Consider the following 20,622-nt stretch of genomic DNA (forward strand, 5'->3'; position numbering starts at 1 on the left):
TTCCTGCTCATTATAACACTACTAAGTTCTTAATCTAAAAAGACACTACTAACTTAGGTATGTTTGGTATCGTCATCATTACCATCATAACCCTCGCAACACTCGGCGATCTTCATAATGGTTGCACCAAACTAAACCGTTGTACAGATAACAGGAATATACAGGTACGAAAACAAAATTCTGGCAGGCTTCCCAATACTCAGAACAAATGTTAACCAAATGAAATGTTGATAAGGTAGTTTGTCTCAGAAAGGATAGCAATGGCATCTTACATGGACTAACAGCTAGATGCTAATTTACATACAGTAGATCTGAAACAAAAAAGTGAAAATTATTGGTGCTTCCTGATGCTTCATTAGTCCTCTCGTCTCAGAACTAACAGTCTCGGACCCCATCCATGGCTTAAATTTCCTAAACAATGGCCATCGCCAGGCAGGAAGTAATATGATTCCATGCATAGGTCGAGAGCTATTGATGTCATATCACAATAAACATGATGTTCATAAAACTGATATCTTTGCTGATTAGAGTACTTGCTCAGTTGCTGCTGTCTTGCGGGCCTTCGGCCTTGCTATAATGTGCAAATGGGGGCACAGAGGCCTTGGTGCTCTAGTCTCCATGTCGAATCCTCGCACACAGACAAATCCTGCGTAAGACAGCCACAGTTTACTTGTTTCGTTCAGAAATTCATTGTGGAGTTGAAACCTAGAGACTGCTTCCGTTCATGACCTTTGTGTGTCTGAAATGTAAGCTTATGAATAAACATGCACATCAATTCCTTTGTCTCTGCATCCATACTGGAAGTTTGGTCTCTAGCATTAATTGTTCCACTATTACAAGATGCCTATACTATTCTCAGGTTATTTTAAAAACTTTGATGACTACAGATCAATCATGTAGTGACTGAACGATTTTCTTCATCACTGAATAGTCACTGTGTGATAATCATGAGAATCTTGTAAGCTGAGATTGAATATACTATGGTCCAGAATACTGGTCTATCACAGGATCTGCATTATGCAGAACTGTCTGATGACAATTGGCAAGAAGACGTTTCCTAGGAATAGAATGTCATGACAGAACAAATGGAATTATTTTTTTCATACCCCTCCAGAAGCATTGTTGTATTTCTTCTGTTCTTAGACCTACATAATCAAAACAACTGTAGTTGGTACCAGAACAAATATAATTTCAATGAATTGTTTATGAGGGAGACAACCTTTGAATATGGTGGGTACTGAAGTCCCGAAAAAGACCATGCGCCTTTGCAAGTTCCATAGCATCTCCCTTTCCACATGGATTGGGTTGTGGCTAGATCTGTGGTCAGCAAATACCTGTATGGACAGCCACACGTCACAAAAAGTGTATCCATTGACACAGGAGGCTTAGGAGCAGTACTAGGAGTAAGACATTAAATGTCACTCTGTTTACCTCATTGACTTGAAAGTAAGTGCCATTAAGTGGGAAACTACCCCTCATAGCTGTTCGACAAGGAACCTATTCATGTCCCAGTAATTTATCATTAGCTGAAACATGCATGGAATTTCTGTAACCAATAAGCATTATTTATACTATCTGTCCATATTATCTAGCAAAAAGATGCATGTTTAGTTCAACATGTCAAAATATATGTTGCTCTTCTTGGAAGTGAATATTATGAATTAATAGATCATACTCTGAGGTCTAAACCAAACTGTAGGTATATATACAACAAAAGGGACAATTTGTTAGGTACAATTAAAGGATGAGCTTGGGGTTGCATGTGAACAAAATATCCATTTTATTTCATGACTCCCGTGATCTTTATTGTGCTACAGAGCAACTAGGAAAAAATGAACAGTTACTTGAGCTAAACCATATGCAGATCAGTTATTGCTAGGTTTATAGGATTCCATTACCAGAATTGTGCCTCTGACATATCTAGATTGGTTTTCTTTCTCTGCAGTACAATTGTGGCACATTTCATTATTGCATAAATCGCCTCCCATTTGAGGGTCACAGCATGGTTTTGGTGTCTTAGTTATTTCCTTTATTCCATCTGCAAAGTAGTCATAAATTAGTAAAAATGAACTTGCATGTGTACCCCATGCACTCAAAGAGAAATGAGCTTGCCTGGTGTCCATATGGCCAATAAGTATGGGGTAGGATCATCATGTTCCCGTTGGTCAAGTCCTAGCTGTTATTCAATTGCTGGATCAGGAACTACAGTTTGAAATGCTTAAAAAAGAAACGGCAGTATTTCACCTGTTGTAAAAGTGGATGTGCATCTGGAAGCTCATACCTGCATGCACATAACTTAATTAAAGAATAAATCTTCCAGATGCATCACATTATTTGCCGCGGACAATAACAATGTTTGTTAAGTCTAAAGCGGTGCATGTTAAAGCAAAGCAAAAGAGCACTATAACTAGTGATAAGGCCATATAGATAAAAACTAAGGCTGAAAGCTTAAAAAATTATCAGATGGAATTTTCTATATCCTTTATAAAATGACAAGTTTACTTGATCGCATTCTAGAGGTGCAGAAGAGACAAATATTTAGTCTTGCCATTTCACTACATATATGATAAATAATGTCAAAACAATGTCTAAGAGTTTCAAAGTTGAATTTCTATCTAAAATGTGATAGTCTCCCCCACAGTTCATAAAAAAGGTGTCATAAGTTCTACCTTGAATCTTCTACATTCATATAGGACACTCTCTAACCATTTTTTTGTACATTTTAGAAATTTTCCTGGAATACCTTAATTCTATTTTCATACTTTTTCACCTAATACTTTCCCAAACAGAAGTAATTCACCACTTACACATAGTGTTCTGTTCGAAGCCTAAGCACATTCTTTAGTTTCGGTACAGGAATCGAAGCTGCTTCAGTGCTAATAGCAACCAATGCTTTTGCAATATCATCAGACTGGAGTTCGTTATTGCTTTCTTTAATGCAATTCTCCAAGTTTTGTGCAAAAGCTTCCATGTTAAGCTTTATTGTTGGGATTTCACCATCTTCATAAAAATCTTCAATATCATTTTCCATGGTTTCTGGAGGTCTTTCCTCTCTTGGACTTGCAGGCTCCTCGATTATTGGCTCTGAATTCTTAGGAAGAAACTCCCTTGAATGGATACTCCCCTCAAGGCGAGGTAGGTGAGTCGAATTCATAGCATGCATGCTGCTATTCTGGAAAGCAAATGGATTGCTCAACTTCACTAAGCTTTCCTCCTGGGGAGCAGGAAGTGCAAGCCTTGCACTTCATTCCAAATGCAATAAAAGAAAACAAGAAATAGTGAATATTCAGGTAAACAGAAGTAAAGCTCCTGAGCAAGATCAACTTAAGTAGCTAATATGCTTGAGAAGCATACAAAATTGGTATAATTGTGTACTCTGCATAACGACCTATAGATTCACAACTCCAAGTGTCACATAGAATCAAATTGAACCTGAGGGGTGAGGGCACAATGCTCTTTTCAGCCTGAGCCAGTAGGATATATTGTCATATTGTTTTAGTGGATGCAATTCCAGTATCTCTCAGCCAAAGGAAGTGGGGCACCCATCACAAGGTTTTTGTGTGCACAGTGTGAAAGTTAACTATGTAAGCCAGCTGGTGGGTCTACTATAAATTCAGCAATTGCCCCCGCAAACTCTCCTCTATGAGTATAAGCTACTGTGCAGTATGGTTGAAGGTGTACAGAAAGTGTAACAGTACCTTGCAAATGCACTTGCAAAATGCTTGCACTCACTCCTCATTGGGCATGCATTGCAATTTGGCTGTCTTTTGGTACAAAAGACCTGCACCATTGATTGGAAAAAGGTTTTATATATATACATATAAAAGCAACAAGTGGGACTCAAGGCACCTCTTATTTTGGGATTCAAGTCTGAACTGAGACAAAAAAAGGACAAAAATAGATTTTTTAACGAAGAACAAAATAGAAATATTTCGAACTCTTGTAGATTAAGACCTTAAAGTTCTATAACAAATATAAATACATATTAATCGTAGGAATTATAGTTTTATAGTAAACACAAATTTATTTTAAATTATAGGCATTATAGTTATATAATGAATACAACTGTAAAGTCATATTTAGTTGTACAAATGCATAACCTATTCAGCTAGTTTGAAAAGACAGATGCTCATTAAGTACCTTTCCAAATGTAATCATCTGATAATGCAGCTCATACCTGTGAAAAATGTGATAATATTAGTAATTATTACTTGTGGAACTTATTTATGCATGATATGCAAATGCAATTCACATTAATTCGCAAAAACAAATATTATTCACACTTTGAAGTTTTTTTTGTAACTCACAGTGTCTGCTGATCGAGTTTACAAAGGCGAGGCCAAAGATACTTTTGTATAGTTTCCAAGATAGGATATCTGTGACAAAGCAAAAAAAGGAAGTGGTGGAATCAGATTAAACCAAAATGGCGAAAATCCATAGATGGCCGACATGGTATGGACAGTGCAGAACACTTACAGCTCCAAGAGATGTAGCTGTAGAGATTCAGGAAGAGGTTGAATGGGCACCCATCCCAGTCTTACACATATACGACCAACATTGGTGTCAACCTGAGTGGTAAAAGCACTGCTATGTAAATATTAAATTTATTAGAGGCAAATTAAATACTTCATAAACAAGCTGGCGGAGGCTAGAGATGAAACCTAACATGAGCCACCACCAAAAAGGAAAACAACTTATATAAAATATAGAAATGCATTAATAATAGTAACATTAATCTAAAAAGGCATTAATAAAGCCTAGTTCATGGTTCAAGTATGTGGGTTGCTGATTTCCGCACATCTACCAGAGGGCGAAATAACTTACAGGGAAAGCAAGATGATGCAGTGTGAGAAGACGAACACATTCAACACTTTTAAGCCCCAGTCCCCGTATACTTAGTAGGTAATCCCTGACATAAAACAAAATACATTAAAAAAACACTTGTCACTTGGCTAGTACACAAGGCTCGTAAATGCATGTAGTTTCATAGAGAATCCTTTGTTGTTTTAGTTTCAACTAAAACTTCTAACCTTTCTGTTAGAATCCCGTTTAGGGCTTGTTCGGTTCTCCCCCAATCCATATGGATTGAGGGGGATTGAGGGGGTTTCAATCCCTAGTAAGTCAAAATCCCCTCCAATCCGTATCAATCCCCTCCAATCCATATGAATTGAAAATAACCGAACAAGCCCTTAGGGTTTGGGATTCTCCCTGTGTAATTACTCTCTCACCCTTGTGTAATGGGCTAGGTCCAATTAACTCATGTCTATTAATACATCACCCAATACCAAGACAGGGTTAGGATTTCCCACATTGGTATAGAGCTAGTTTCATTTTTTTCCACCTCCCTCCCAGCCGCCGGCCCCTCTCCCTCCCGCCGCTGCCCCCCTAGCCGCCGGCTCTCCTCTCCCTCCCGCCGCCGGCCGACAGACAAGTACGCCATCGACATCCTAGAGCGGGCTGACATGTCCGACTGCAAGCTCTGCTCCACACTTGTTGACACTCAGGCGAAGGTCTCTAAGGACGACGAGTCCCCATTCGCCGATGCGACATCTTACCGGAGCCTAACCGGCACGCTCCAATACCTCACCTTCTCCAGGCCCGACATCGCCTACGTCATCCAGCACATATGCACACCCAGCGGGAGCCCCTTCTCACCGCTCTCAAGCGGATCCTGCTGTACCTCCGCGGCTCCCTCGACTACGACCTCCTACTCCAACCATCCCAACGTCAGAACTCATGGTCTACACCGACACTGACTGGGTTGACTATCACGACACGTGTCGGTCCACCTCCGGTTATGCCATGTTCCTGGGCGCCAACCTCGTCTCCTGGGCCGCCAAGCGGCAGACCGTTGTCTCCCGCTCCAGCGCAGAGGCCGAGTACCACGCTGTGGCCAACGGCGTTGGCAGAGGCCTCCTAGATGCGCCAGCTACTACACGAGCTCCACGGCCCTCTTCAGCGTGCAACCCTCATCTACTGCGACAACGTCAGTGCGGTCTACCTCTCCACCAACCCCGTGCAACATCAGCGCAATAAGCACGTGGAGATCGACCTACACTCCGTCCACGAGCGTGTCATTGCTGGTGATGTTCGGGTTCTCAGTGTCCCCCACCATGCTGCAGTTCGCCGACATCTTCACCAAGGGGTTACCGTCGAGTGTATTTTTATACTTTCGATCCAGTCTCAACATCTGTACAGGATAGAGTTGCGACTGCGGGGGGTGTTAGAATCTTGTTTAGGGTTTGGGGTTCTTCCGATGTAATTAATCTCTCACCCCCGTGTTATGAGTCAAGTCCAGTTAACTCATGTCTATTAATACATCACCCAACCCCAAGACAGGGTTAGGGTTGTTAGAACTGTATTAGGGTTCACCCTCTCGTCCCTCTGTAATGGGCATAGGCCCAACTATTCCTATTATAAATACATCTCCCAACCCCTGCTAGGGTTAGGGTTTCCTTCTACATGGTATCAGAGGATTAGGTTTAGGGTTTTCCTCCCACCTCCCGCTGCAACCGGCGGCGGCTCCCTCCCACCTCCAGCCGTCGCCCACCTCCCCTGCCCCTGGTCGCGTCTCCCCTCCTCTGCCCTCCCCTCCCCGGTCGCGCGACCTCCTTCTCCCATCGCGATGCCCCCAGCCGCCGGATCCCCGCCGTCGAGCCGGAGGTCGCCGCCTAGGACCGCGCCAAGGACATCCTGGTCGTCGTATCCGGCCTCCTCTTCAGCTTCGGCTGCGGCGCCCCCAGCCGCCGGCGTATTTCCCCCTCCTCCCTCCCCTCACAGTCGCCGAATCCTTGTCCCCACGCCGGCGGCGGTGATGGACCCCATTCGCGCCGCCCTCCAGGACGCCGGCGCCCACACAGCCGAAGGCGCGACCGTCCTTGCCGCGGAGGCGGCTATCCCTGCCCACGCACGCCACCGTTGCTGGCCTCCTTCCTGCGACCCCGGGCTCGCACACCACCGTCGGCCTGCCTGTCGGCCAGGGCACCGTCGCGGCCCTGCCCGCGGGCGCTGCTGCCGGCCTGGCAGCCAGCCCCGGTGCGCGCGCCGCTGCCGACCAGCATCCACTTGGGCCTCGCAGCGAACTCGCTGTTGGTAGGGCCCCCTACATCTCCGGCCTCGGGCCCCTTCCCGACGACTCCCCCACTGCGCAACATCAACTGCAGCGGCAACGTGGATCCCCGCCAGGCTTCTCCGCCCGCGCAACCGCCATGTGGGCCGATGCCACTGTCCCCCCCCCCCCCCGCCGACCTCGTCGGCACTAGTCACCGCCATCGCCACCATACATGCGGCCGTGGGGGCTTCCCGCGAGCGCGCTGCGACCCTCGTCCTACAACGCGAGCGCGCCATGAGCGCCGCTCTCACCGCCCAGATGACATCTGCTCAGCGTCTCCTCCTCGGGCACCCTCCGACCACCCCAGCAACCCCCCTGCCACCTCCCGAGACACCTCTAGCCACTGGACTCACGCCGACCACATTGTCGCCCTCCACGCGCAGGCCGCCGGACTTCACAACATTCGGTCCCTTGTGTCCATCGTTCTGGACCCGGCGTCCTCCCACTATCCACGCTGGAGACGGCAGGTCCTCCTCACCCTGCGGCGCTACGCCCTCGACGACCACGTCCTCGACAACGTCGCCACCCCGCCGTCCCCGGCATGGTCCCTGATGGACATCGTGGTCCTCTCCTGGCTCCACGGAACTATCACCGTCGAGCTCCAGGACATCATCTGCGACCAGGCGGACACGGGTCGTCAGGCGTGCCTCGCCCTCGAGGAACAGTTCCTCGGGAACCGGGACGCTCGTGCCCTGCACCTCGATGCAGAGTTCCACCAGTTCTCCCAGGGGGATCTCGACGTGGGGGAGTACTGCCGCCAGATGAAGGGCCTGGCGGAGTCCCTCCGTGATCTCGGCGAGCCGGTGGCAGACCGCACCATGGTGCTGAACCTCCTGCGTGGCCTCAGCCCCCGCTACGGTCACCCAAAGGCTCTCATCAAGAGGATCGTGCCCTTCCCCACCTTCCATGCGGTGCGGAATGAGCTTCTCCTCGAGGAGATCACCGTGACGCACGAGGCTCACCCGCTGGCCTCGGCCCTCTACAGCGCCACCACCGGTACCTAGGCGTCTTCCGGGGGGTAGGCCCCCCGCACTTCGTCAACTGGGGCCCCACTCCCCCCCCCCCCCGCGCCGCGACCCCTCGCCACGCCTCCACCACCGACGACGGCCGTCGCCCTCGCAAGGGCGGTCGTGGGGGTGGCAGTTCCTCGCGCGGTGGTACCACCGGTCGGGGCGGCAACCAGAACTGGCCGTCATTCTACAACCCCTGGACCGGCACCATCTCCATGTGACCGGGTCAGACTCTCGGTGCCTCTCGTCCTCCGGCTCCGGCGCCGGCTCTCCTGACCACACCACCTGCCTACGGCGTACCACCGTATGGCGCGCCACCAACAAACCCAGCACCACCTCCGCTCCAGCCTGTGGGGATATCTACCACAACACCATGGTCCCCGTTGGCTGGAGGCTGGGACGCCAACGCCCTCGCCGCCGCCTACAGCACGATGGCGTTGGCTCCACCATCCTCTAACTGGGTCATCGACTCTGGTGCCTCCTACCACACCACTCCCACTACAGGCATGTTATCTCACTCCCACCCACCTCCTTCCACACACCCTATCTCGATCGTCGTTGGCAACGGATCCACTCTTCCAGTCACCTCAGTAGGTGCCTCGGTTCTCCCTGGACCGTTCTACCTCAACGACGTTCTCGTAGCCCCTCACATCACTCACAATCTCCTTTTTGACTGTCGGTTCACCACATGAGTGGAGTCTTAGAAAGGGATAAACCGATACATGCCTTGCTTCGAACCTGCGACCTGGTGACTCAGTGAGACAACTCTCACCACTATACTAGGCCTGCCCTTCATCGTTACTAAAAACAAAATTACAAAAAATACAGCATAAGAAATGTCATCACTAAGAGATAACTCAATGTAAACATAGGATCTTACTTCGCTGAGTCTGGGGGAATATATCTTAGCCACTCAAGGTCAATGCTCCCATGATCTCTAACCAAACGATTCAGAAAATTCTGTAACACCACCAGATTTACTGTTAGGAAAATTATAAAACTGTTTATGCTGCAGTAGATATCCTTATGGTAAATTCATCTAATGATAGAATCATATGAGAAGTGAGAGAGAGAAAAGGCAGAAAATTTTACAACACCACCAGATTTACTGTTAGGAAAATTATAGAACTTATTATGCTGGAGTAGAAGATATCCTTATGGTAAAGTCATCTAATGATAGAACCTTATGGGGAGAGGAGAGAGAGAGAGAGAGAGAGAGAGAGAGAGAGAGAGAGAGAGAGAGAGAGAGATCTGACTTATCATTATGCACATATGAAACTTTTCAACTGTTTAAACCTAGATTAACGAATAATTATGAACTCAATCACACTACCCTCTGAGAGAAGAAAGGGGGTTAAATGTCAATCAGATAAAATATTATTCTGCACTTGCTCCAAACCTACACAGTATCTTCTTTTAATGTGGCTCATATAAATCACAATTAATCCTAGTAACTATTGGACTATTACCTGGATTCGCTCTGCTAAAACATTATTCATCCCCCTCTCCCGAATGGCATGAGATATTCTTCGTACATCTGCACACCGTACTGCTTCCCAATCTATAGAGTCTCTTCTTTCAAAACTTCTTTGTTTCATCTGCCCTTCACTACAAGCCTGCCTTCGTAATTTTTCCCAGTCAAAATTCTCTGTGTTCTTTGCAGTTGTGGTTCTTGTTTTCTTTGGCTTTGATGCTTGTGCAGCTGTATCTGGTACTCCATTGTAGGAAGTAAAACTAGATTTTGATGTGTGTTCGTCTTCTTTTCTTGTTGCTTCTACCGTCATTTCATGTGTTGCAAAGACTGATTCATGCTCCTTCAGGTTTGGTGCTTCAAAGCTACTACTTTTGTCATGGTGTAACTTGACTGCATGGTTAAGTTTTTGTTGTCAGCTAAATTGATTTAGCTAATAATAGAAGAAAGAGATGCATACTGACCTGGAAGTTCTGTGCTTATTTTTGGAGTGTTCAGAGTGGTGTAAGTTATCTTATCGCTGCTCCAATCTGCCATGTAGGAATTAAATGGCATCAAAAGAGGATCCGTGCCATTTTTCAAGTTTGGTGATGCAGAATCTGAAGGAATGTTGGAAGATGTTGAAGAAACATTTGTCTCATTTCTCAATTTCAGTTGTTGAGGATCAACAGCCAAGAAAAATGGCATTGAGGAACTAGAAGGAATCTCAGGTTTACCAAATCCATAATCATTTATTGCAGCCATTTGGAGTCTGTGACATTCAATTTCACTGGCTGTGGCATCATTTTCTGTTAATGAGCTTCCCTGGTCGAAATTGCTTCCCAGCTGCTGATAAGCTGCAGCAGAACCACCACAAACAAAATTTCTAGGTATCTCAGAACTCAAAGATAATCTTGATTGTATGGTTTCTGAAGTTAAAATTTGAGAGGATGAGATCTTCTGGATTTGTATCTGCTGCACGAGTTCTGTAGACACAGTTAATTCTGCTGAGGAGAAATCTGGTAATTGTTGTTCTTTATGTTCTATACCTATCCCTTTGTGATTGCAAACGCTTTCATCTGTTGATTTGTAATCAAAGGAATAGGTTTCACCTTCAATAAATTCACTATCCCTAGTATTGTCTGTTGGTTCCATGTGTGTCTTCTTGCAAGTCATTGATACCTCCTCACATCCCACTTCTAGATCAGGTCTAACACCATTGTAGAAAAGGTCAAACACACTTTTCTCTCCTACTAGCTCACTCATCCTGGTGGTTTGTTTATTGTCTTCTGTGGTACCATCATCCTTACAATTATTGTTGACTGGCCGTGAAGGAAAACTTGCGGCAAGGGCCATATAGGCAGAGCTGTCGTTTGTCAAAAAAGTAGTCATAAAGAGAGCTCATACATAAGATATATTGTTGAAGACATCTGTTGTGAATGTCATACCTTGAAAGATGATCAGCTACATTCTGAGTGAGGAACACTCCTACTACAGAATCGACTACAGATCCTTTCCAAGGAGAAAAGCGCCTGTCCCCTGATAAACAAGTGGTTCAGAAATTAGCCACAAGCTTCAGCCACAGATTCAAGTAAATTCCAAATTGTCACTCATAGACATCATGTTCTCGCACTTCTTTCCTGTATAGTTATATGGTCAAACCGAGAACAAGAACCAAGTCTACACTGTTGCAATCATATGATTTCACTTTCACATAACTAACACTTCAAATGACAATATATTGCCAAAGATAAACTTGAAAGTAAATTGCATGCAGGGTATTTTTAAAATTAAATTGTTGAATAATGGGAAATCTGGAACTTTTCAAAGACTATGCAAACTGGACCAGTCTAGCGGACTCAAACCACACCCACTCCCTCAACCCACTGAGGTCTAGGCCCAGTCCCTATTTCAAGGACTATGTAAACATATAATCTTAAGCTCGCATGTCCGAGACATGTGTTTGTTAGAGTATATTCGGTAGTCTAGATATGGTGTCTTGTAGACTGCTATATGTGGTAGTCTAGATATTGTATTCCATAGACTGGCATATGTATACGTGGGTTGCCTTATCTCCTATGTCATGTCCTCTATATAAATCGCCTAAGGGCTCAATGCGAGACATCATCAACGCCACGGAGAAGACTGCCGGTGCACACAAACGTGTGTAGGCCACCCGCCAACTCCTTGAAGAGGAGCAGGCCGCCGCTGCCGACCTGGAACGGAAGGCCACCACAGCCAAATAGCTGATGCCGTCTTTCTCGACCTCGGACACCCCGCCAGACGCCTCTTCTCCTACAAGGCGACCGTCATCGTTGGCCTCCACATTCAGGCTGCAACTGTCCCGAACATTCACCAACTAGTGAATATCATTTTGGACGCCTCGTCGTCCAACTACGCTTGCTGGTATGATCTCATGCTGCTGGCCTTGACACAGTATGCTCTCGCCGACCACGTTGAGTCCAACGACGCCTTCCCCAACACCCTCGGTTGGAACCACATGGACGTCGTTGTTCTCTACTAGCTCACCAACACGATCTCCCTTGATCTTCGGGAGGTCATTCGGCAACAGGGCCACACCGCGCAATACCCGTGGATTGATCTTGAGAACCAGTTCCTATGTAATCACAAGACATGTATTCTTCACTTGGACGCCGCCTCCCGCAACTTTGTACAGGGTGACCTCTCCATGAGTGAGTACTGCCGCAAATTCAAAAGCATGACCGATGCCCTGGCTGATCTGGGATCTCCTGTTGACAATCGGATCCTCATCCTCAACATCCTACGAGGGCTCAACCAGCATTTCAAGCACATCAACACCATCATTCGCCGCTACTCACCATTCCCGAACTTTGTCAAGGTTCGTGATGATCTTTTGCTGGAGGAGATCCATCTAGACACCTTAGGTCCAGCAACGACTCTGACGGTGGTCTACTCCAACAACATGTCGTCTGCTCCAAAGTCACCATCCTTGACATCGTCTCACCCGCCTGGCTCTGGCACCGAAAACGGCATTGGCAACACCAACTCCGGAAACAACCGAAACAAGGGCAACAACCGCCACAACAACAATGGTAGTCATGGTAGCTCCTCTGGCACATCTGCCACATCTCCTATGGGTGTTGGGGTCACCAACGGCAAGGCGTCGCCCCCTGGCCAACATAAGTCCACCATGACAAGGGCACATTACTATGTACTCCTGACCCGCCACTAGGACAACGACGTCCTCAGGTCTTCATGACTATGATAGGCTTCTACGCTCCCCCAGGATACGCACCAAGGCAGTAGCTCCTGTTCCAGTAGGCTGCTCCTGCACATATCCCTGCGCTTGCACCAGGTTGGGCGCCCTGGAACAACGAAGCTAGGACTAGCAGTCCCTCGCGAACTCCAATACCATGGCGCTTCACTCACCTAACAACTCGGTCAATGACTAGGTTGCCGAGTCTAGAGCATTCCACCACACCACTTCATCAGCTGGTAATATCTCCAAAATTTGTTCTTTGAACTCTGCTAGTTCTTCTATCATTGTCAGTAATGGTTCCACTTCCAGTTACTAGTAGGTAACTCTGTCATTCCTAGACTATTCTACCTTAACAACATTTTGTTGGCTCCTCACATTGTTCAAAGTCTTCTTTCTGTTCGTCGCTTTACTACTGATAATTGGTGTTCCATGGAGTTTGACCTATTGGTTTATCTATAAAGGATCTTACAACCAGGAACATGATCGCTAGATTGAATGGCACCGGTCCTCAATACATGCTACGGTTGCTTGGATATGTCATCCGCAGTCGTTCCCTACCATGCGCCATTTCTATTGCTGCTGCTCCTCGAGTGTTGGTTGTTGTTTCTCCATCCACTTGGCATCGTCGTCTTGGCCACCCTGGCCCCGACGCCATATCTACTTTGTCTAGGTCCTCTTTTATTTCTTGTGTACGGGCACTAAACATGAGTTTTGTCCTACTTGTCGGTTAGGAAAACATACCAGGTTCTCGTTTTATCCTTCTTCGAATCGTGCTGCTCATTCCTTCGATTTGTTGCATCTTGATCTTTGGACCTCTCCTATTGTTAGTGTGTCTGGCTATAAATATTATTTAGTCCTCCTAGATGATTTTACTCATTATCTCTAGACTTTTTGATTAAAACTTAAATCTAACACCTTTCCCACCCTGTCCAACTTTTTTTGCTTATGTTGCCACTCAGTTCAACTGCACTATCAAGGTGATCCAATGCGACAACGGGTGTGAATTTGATAATTCTTCTACCCAGACTTTTTTGCTCTCCAAAGGCATTCAACTGCGGATATCTTACCCCTACACGTCCCCTCAAAACGGTAAAGTCTAGCGTATTATTCGTTCCATTAACAATGCCATTCGCTTGTTGCTGATCTAGGCATCCCTTCTAGGTCAATATTGGGCTAAGGAGATCCACACTGCCACTTACCTATTGAACCATCTCCCCACAAAGACAATCAATGTTGTCCGTCCTCATGTCACTTTGTTTGGTTCAGCACCTTCGTACGACCACCTATGTGTTTTCGACTATGCGTGTTACCCTAACACTACTGCTACTGCTCCGCACAAGCTTGCTCCTCAATCCACCCAGTATGTATTTCTTAGCTACTCCTCATATCACAAATGCTACTACTGTCTTGATCTATCTTCCAATCACCAACTCATCTCTCGCTATATGGTTTTTGATGAGGACAACTTTTAGCTCGCTGCCTCATCCCGTCTAACTAACCTGGATTTTTTATGTGAGTCAGGTTCCTTGATTTTGATTTCCACCATTGAAACCACTCTTGCAGATAATACCACCAATTGGCTCCCTTGCCCGCACAAGGGGTATCCCTAGGTTTGAGCCCCTACGGCGCCCCTACCCGCACCTACGGTCCCTCCAGGACTTCTACCCCCTACGGCACATCGATTCCTGTTATACCATGCATAGATCTTGTGCCAGGTGGACCATGAGCGGCACCGGCACCCCCTGTCGCATCGTGCACAACATCGACGCCTCATGTCGTGCCACGCGTGGCTTCGGTGGCCCGTGTGTGGTCGTCCTCGCCGATCATCTACACTCATCGCCCGTGCTCGCCCATAGCTCCAGCGCCCCTGACTCCAGCACCAACGTCACTGGTGTGTTTGCCAGCCAGAGTTGTCCCCGTGATGCCACCGATGAACCATCACTCGATGGTCACACGCGCCAAGCCCAACTTTCGTATGCCTCCTTATCCACTCACCCTCACCACTTCTGCCTTTTTGACAACGCCATCCCTGATACCAAGTTCCGTTCGCTCCGCACTCGCTAATCCTAATTGGCGCACGACGAAGGAGGAGTATGGGGATCTGATGAGCAACTATGCCTAGGAGCTTGTTACCCAGCCCCGTAGCTCCAACATCGTCACCTTTAAGTGAATATTCACACACAAGTTCCTCTCCAATGGGACTTTCGGTCGCTACAAGGCTCATTGGGTCCTCTTGCAGTTTACACAGTGCCCTAGCATTGACTACAACGAGACTTTTAGCTCGGTTGTTAAACAGACCACTGTCCGCACAGTACTCGCCATGGCTACTGCTCTCAACTGGCCTATTCAGTAGTTTGACGTGAAGAACGTCTTCCTCCACGACACTCTCAGTGAGACCGTCTACTGCAGTCAGCCTATGGGGTTCACCAATCCCGCTCAACCAGATCTGATCTCCCGCCTCAACAAAGTCCTTGTATGGACTGAAATAGGCACCAAAGGCATGGTACAATCTGTTTGCCATATATCCGACCTCCTTGGGTTTTATGGAAGCCAAGTCAGGTACCTCATTGTTCATCTTCCGTCGCAGCTCCGATACGGTATATCCGTTACTTTATGTTGATGACATAATTTTCACTGTATCCAGTACCAAGATTTTGTGATGCACCATCATTGCCCTGTAGCGGATATTTACAATGAAGGACCTCGAGCCCCTTCATCACGTCCTTGGTATCACCGTTGAGCATCGTTCCGACGGCCTATTTCTCCACCAGCGCACTTACACGCTGGATGTCATCCAGTGGGCAACCATAGTTGACTACAAGTCGTGTACTATTCCAGTAGACCTCCAGGCAAAGCTTGCCGCCGCCTGTTCAGGACTCCTATCAGTTCAGGAGCATCTTCGATGCTCTTCAGCACCTGACTTTCACTCGGTCTGACGTCGCCTACACTGTCCAACGGATATGTCTTCATATGCACAACCTCGGGACTCGAGAGCCTCACCTGACGGCCATGAAGCGCATCCTGCGCTATTTACAGGCACACCAGACTTTGGTCTTCTTCTGCGTCAATCATCCTGCTCCGACCTCGTCTACATCGAGTCACCGACAGCGACTGGGCTGGTTGTCCGTACACATATCGCTCTACGTCAAGCTACGTGTTGTTCCTAGGGGACAACCTGTTGTCTTAGTCGGCTAAGCATCAGACTGTTGTCTCATGTTCTAGTGCTGAGATAGAGTACCGCACTATCGCTAAAGGTGTGGCTGAGACGACTTGGCTGCGTCAGCTGCTCCACGAGCTCCACAATCCACCTTCTCGGTGCATTGTTGTCTACTGCGACAACATCAGCGTTGTGTATCTCTCCAACCCCGTTCAACATCAACACACCAAACATGTGAAGATCAACCTCCATTTTGTCCGAGAGAAGGTCGCCATCGAGGTTCGCATACTCTATGTCCTCACGACATCCTAGTTCGCAGACATCTTCACGAAGGGCCTCTCCTCCTCGACGTTCAATGAGTTTAGGTTTAGTCTCAACATTTGCAATATCTAGGGTTTCGACTGTAGGGGGTGTTAGAGTATATTTGGTAGTCTAGATATTGTGTTTTATAGACTGCTATATGTATCCGTGAGTTGCCTTATCTCCTACGTCATGTACTCTATATAAACCGTCTAAGAGCTCAATGCAAGACATCATCTTTTGTTACAGCATATACCTTTGTCTAACAGTGTAAATAGCAGAAAGGGAAACTTATTTTAGCATATACTGAAGATATTCAAATTATTTACAGCAGTACCTTGAACAAGTCGCATGCGTGCTATAAACGAATTAGCACGGCTTTGAAACACTTCTCTTTCTTGCTGCCACCATCTCTCCTTTTCAACATCAGTCCCATAAGACTCGGCTGATTTCCCCATCAAAAGGTTCCAAACCCTCGTCGTCTCAAAATCCAAGTCAACCTTAGCACGAGGCCGCTGCTTTTTGACTAACTGCAAGGGCCTCTCATTGGGAACCATCACCACACCACCATATGGGACAAGAGCATTTGAAGGACCACTTGTTCCCTCAAAAGAAATAACAGCTGGTGTGGTCAGAGATAAATGCATCTCAGTTCTCTGCACCTGTTCAGTATTCAAATCAAGATGCTTCAACTTTGATGCAACTCCTTGAACGTAATCCATATAGGGTCCTGTTGATGTGTTGGTTGATCTCCCTTCTGCTACTTCACAATGAGTATCAACGTTGATTCTTTTATTGTCCAGGGTCTGAGATGAAAAGTTTGGAGAACTCTCTTCTGATATTTTGCATCCATTAGTTGCGCCATAAAAAGTGCTTCCAGCTGAAAGCCTGTCCTTCAGCTCATCATTTGGTTGAATTACACTGGAACAGTGCGGTCTTGCCTTTTCTGAACGTTTTTTGGTCAAAAACTTAATGCAAGAACTTCTATGCAGCGCATCCATGCATGGCTGTGGCAGTCTTGTTGATGCTTGTAGAGTATTATTCTTAAGATCCATAGTATAAAAGGGGGAATTTCTGCGGAGTCGGGCAGATCGCTTCTTTTTTATTGCACCCGCTTGGAAAAATGCGAACATCTCAGCTGCAGCCCTCAAGACAACAGAGTCCCGTGTGCCAGGTAGCGAACCATTGCTATGGTGTGTGGGGTTTTCCACTTCCGACACCTTACCCATCTGACTTCTTGTGGGATCCATTTGAGGTAAAGACCTAGCTGAGGAAACAAGACCATCAGCATCAGAATAGTTTAATTCCAAGTCCTTTTTGTTCCCTTCTATTGTGGGGTTTACCACCCTTTCATCAGCAAACAAACTGCACTTACTTTTGCCATCAGGTTTGCAAGTTCTTCCCACATTATCTTCTTCCCTTGCCAGTTCCGTACTAAATGATGCAGAAGTTGCAGCCGAAACTTCTTGTGTAGGTTTTAGCATATCTGGCAAATGTATGTACTCATCTAAAAATTTGTTCAGTCTGCGACTCATGTCGAAAGCTAATTCTCCTGGTGAATTCTCCATACCTTCTTGCATCACACGCCCAGTCTGCACTTCTGACTCTGAGTAGAAAGAACTTTGAGCATGGCCAGGTTTCTCATAGTTGTGATGGTGTATGTTGGCCATTGACGAATGGCCGCCCTGCAATCCTTGTTCTTTGGATTCAAATTGCAGACTTCGTCGAACTGATGATGTTCTGCTTCTAGCTGCAACTCCTGTTGCTCCAGAGATTGATTGATCGCTAACAGGACCAGAGCAATTCTCCAGAGAGCTGAGGTTTCTTTTCTTCCGGACATAACTTCTCTTGACCTTTTGGTTCGGAGATTTTCCATCTGGTGTTGAATCAGGTTTCTGCACTTTGGCTGGCTTATTCTCTCTGATTACCTTTGGTCTGTGTTTTTTCTTCCGAGCCTTCATTTTCAGCGCTGGGGTTTCCTCATTCCTGAACATTTCGGTTTTCTCGGCACTTGCTAGCTGCGTCTCAATTTGAGTCAGTGTTTTCTCCTTGGGTACAGTTGGTGCTGACAATGGTGTGTGTTCACTCTTGTTGATTTGTGTCTTGAGCCTTTTTTGCATAGATTGGTACATATGAATGTTGTCATCAGTGGTACTTTCTGCAAGACAGGTGGTTGATTCTTGAGAATGTTGCACTCGTGTTTCCCAGGTAGCTGCAGGAACCACTGATTCCAAATCATTGTAGCTGTCACGGAAAATTGCTGTTGCTAATTGTGGAAGTTGGGTACTTCCTTTTCCATTTTCAGTCTTGGATGCTTCATCATGTAAACAATTCATCCGATGCTCTGAATTGTATTTATCTGCAGTGGCTAGCTGTGAAGAATTCGTTGTCATATCACCTGCAACGATGCTAGGTGTTCTTCCATGTGACAAGAAATTACTCCCAGCAAGCCGAATGGAAGCTCCTTCGGAATACATAGAGCAACAGAAAACAAAGAGCGTTCAGTGCATTCATAATGTATGATAATATGGCCACACAAAACAGAACCAGCATGACACCTAGAAAGAACAACAAGATGAGAGGACATGCTTACCCTCTGAAACATCAGGTAAGGCAGTGGCCGACGGCGACAACTGCGGCCTCGAACCCCTTCTAGTGAGTTCCCTATGGAACACTATGATATTAATAGGCACCTGCGTGCAACCCCCAGGCATATTCCAGGATGGCTGGATGCAGGGCACATCACCTTGTTCAGTTGCACGGTTTATCGGACTCAACAGAGCAGATTGTGGAGCAGGAACCTCCTGAATAGTATTCAGGACAGACGTGGAGCATGGGGAGAATAAGACTTGCGAGGCGATCGAGCCGCTGTTGCCTGCTGCAGCTGGAGCTGCAACATTGTGACAGCCTAAGTTGGGCACCCCAGCACTCAGGAACAGAGGCCTGTTGGCAGGGGTGTTTGGATCGCCTCTCCCCGCAGACATGGCTTCACCGGGTCTTCGGGAGTTGCGTTCAGTTTCGAGCTTGAGGGTGAATCCTTGCTTCTTCCAGGGCCTGCAGGAAGAACATCATCAGAATACGGATAAATAACCACAACATTTCGAATTGTGCTCAAATATCCCCAAAACCCCTGGGAAAAATCACACCAAAAGCACTTGATACAAAGTTTGTAAACTGTTTGCATCTGATAACCAAACTTGCGGTACTCAAGCTGGATTCATGTTACTGAACAGAAAAAATAATAATAAAGACGAAAAAGAGATGAGCAAATTATTCCAGCTAGTTGTCTAAGGGACAAAAGGACAAGGGGCACAAAATCACACGCAAGAAAAGGCTAGAAGATTCCTTCCTGTGCTTGTTCTAGCAAAAAAAAAAACCGCAGAAGTGTAAGTGCAACAACCATTCTATCTTTCTAAAATATTGGGGAAAAGAAAATTCTCCCTTGGTGGAAAAAAAACACGATTTTATACTGCTCTCAATCCAGTGGCAGGCATCAGAAGGCATGCATAAACTTGTAAATAGATCAGATCCGATGACAGATAGCCAAATAGCTCAAGTTAGGGATTGGGAGCTCGGTTTCGCACAGGAGGAAGGGAAGAAATGGGGTGCGCATACTTGGTGGGTGCTCGTCGCCAGCGAAGGAACCGACGAAGAAGTGACCACCTGCCGTAGGACGGCGGCGGTCGCCCAGTTGTCGCACGAGAGGAAGAACGCGCACGCGGGGTGAACAGCAGAACAGAAGGCAGGGGTGAATTCCGGGGATGTTACTGGATGGTGATAGCTGCGCCGTTGGGCCACCGGGCTGAAACCGTGTGTGTGGATCATCTGCTCTTGGAATGTGCCTTCTCCCATGCGACGTGTGCTATACTATTGGATTCATGGCGCCAGAGTTTCCCAAACTCGGAAGAGGTCCGGCGAGCGGTGTCTCGGAGAGGACGCACCACCGTGGGCGCTGGACGGCTGGAGGGGACGAGCAAACTCGGTTTTGGACGGAAGCAGACGTCGCAGGTATTTTATTTTAAAAGCTGCGATTGGCGCCAGACGTATCGTCTGAGCGCCAAACGGTAATAGGAATGACAATGGATCGGATTCGATTTAGATATAGTAAAACTTATTTATGATTATACCTATGAATTTACTTAAATCTACCCACAATCGTATTTGTCGGTGCAATTCCAAACTTGCACTCGAAACTGTCATGTTTCATCACCCGCGTATTTTTACTCAGTGTATAGTTTTAACCAATAATTCAGCTATAAGCAGTTAGGTATCAGCAATAATTAAGTTATATCTACAGATTTCATAAAACATTAGCCAAGTTACCAATTCAAAGTAACTATTATTATATCTTAA

General features: G+C 46.5%; 1 protein-coding gene across 1 annotated transcript; it reads right to left on the reverse strand.

The window, feature by feature from the left end:
- Positions 1 to 169: 169 nt before the first annotated feature.
- Positions 170 to 20,382, reverse strand: LOC103630409 (Protein ROS1). The gene is made up of 20 exons (XM_008651462.3): positions 19,885 to 20,382; positions 18,863 to 19,323; positions 16,607 to 18,733; positions 11,020 to 11,110; positions 10,057 to 10,937; positions 9,591 to 9,985; positions 9,002 to 9,081; positions 4,825 to 4,909; positions 4,477 to 4,568; positions 4,308 to 4,376; positions 4,141 to 4,177; positions 3,699 to 3,781; positions 2,808 to 3,242; positions 2,245 to 2,281; positions 2,113 to 2,176; positions 1,899 to 2,038; positions 1,432 to 1,497; positions 1,220 to 1,334; positions 1,107 to 1,145; positions 170 to 646 (listed from the first exon to the last, which is right to left on the reverse strand). Exons 2-20 carry the CDS (start codon positions 19,251 to 19,253, stop codon positions 525 to 527), a joined length of 5,349 nt encoding a protein of 1,782 aa, XP_008649684.1. The 5' UTR covers positions 19,254 to 19,323; positions 19,885 to 20,382; the 3' UTR covers positions 170 to 524.
- Positions 20,383 to 20,622: the final 240 nt, after the last annotated feature.

Source organism: Zea mays, chromosome 6, assembly GCF_902167145.1.
Source record: "Zea mays cultivar B73 chromosome 6, Zm-B73-REFERENCE-NAM-5.0, whole genome shotgun sequence".
NCBI lineage: Eukaryota > Viridiplantae > Streptophyta > Magnoliopsida > Poales > Poaceae > Zea > Zea mays.

Coding starts and splice junctions, on each gene's coding strand:
- LOC103630409 (XM_008651462.3), bottom strand. CDS start 19,253: ATGTCTGCGGGGAGAGGCGATCCAAACACCCCTGCCAACAGGCCTCTG. Junction 2,039..2,112: donor ATTGGCCATATGGACACCAG/GCAAGCTCATTT, acceptor ACTACTTTGCAG/ATGGAATAAAGGAAATAACT. Junction 1,335..1,431: donor CTTACTTTCAAGTCAATGAG/GTAAACAGAGTG, acceptor CTGTCCATACAG/GTATTTGCTGACCACAGATC.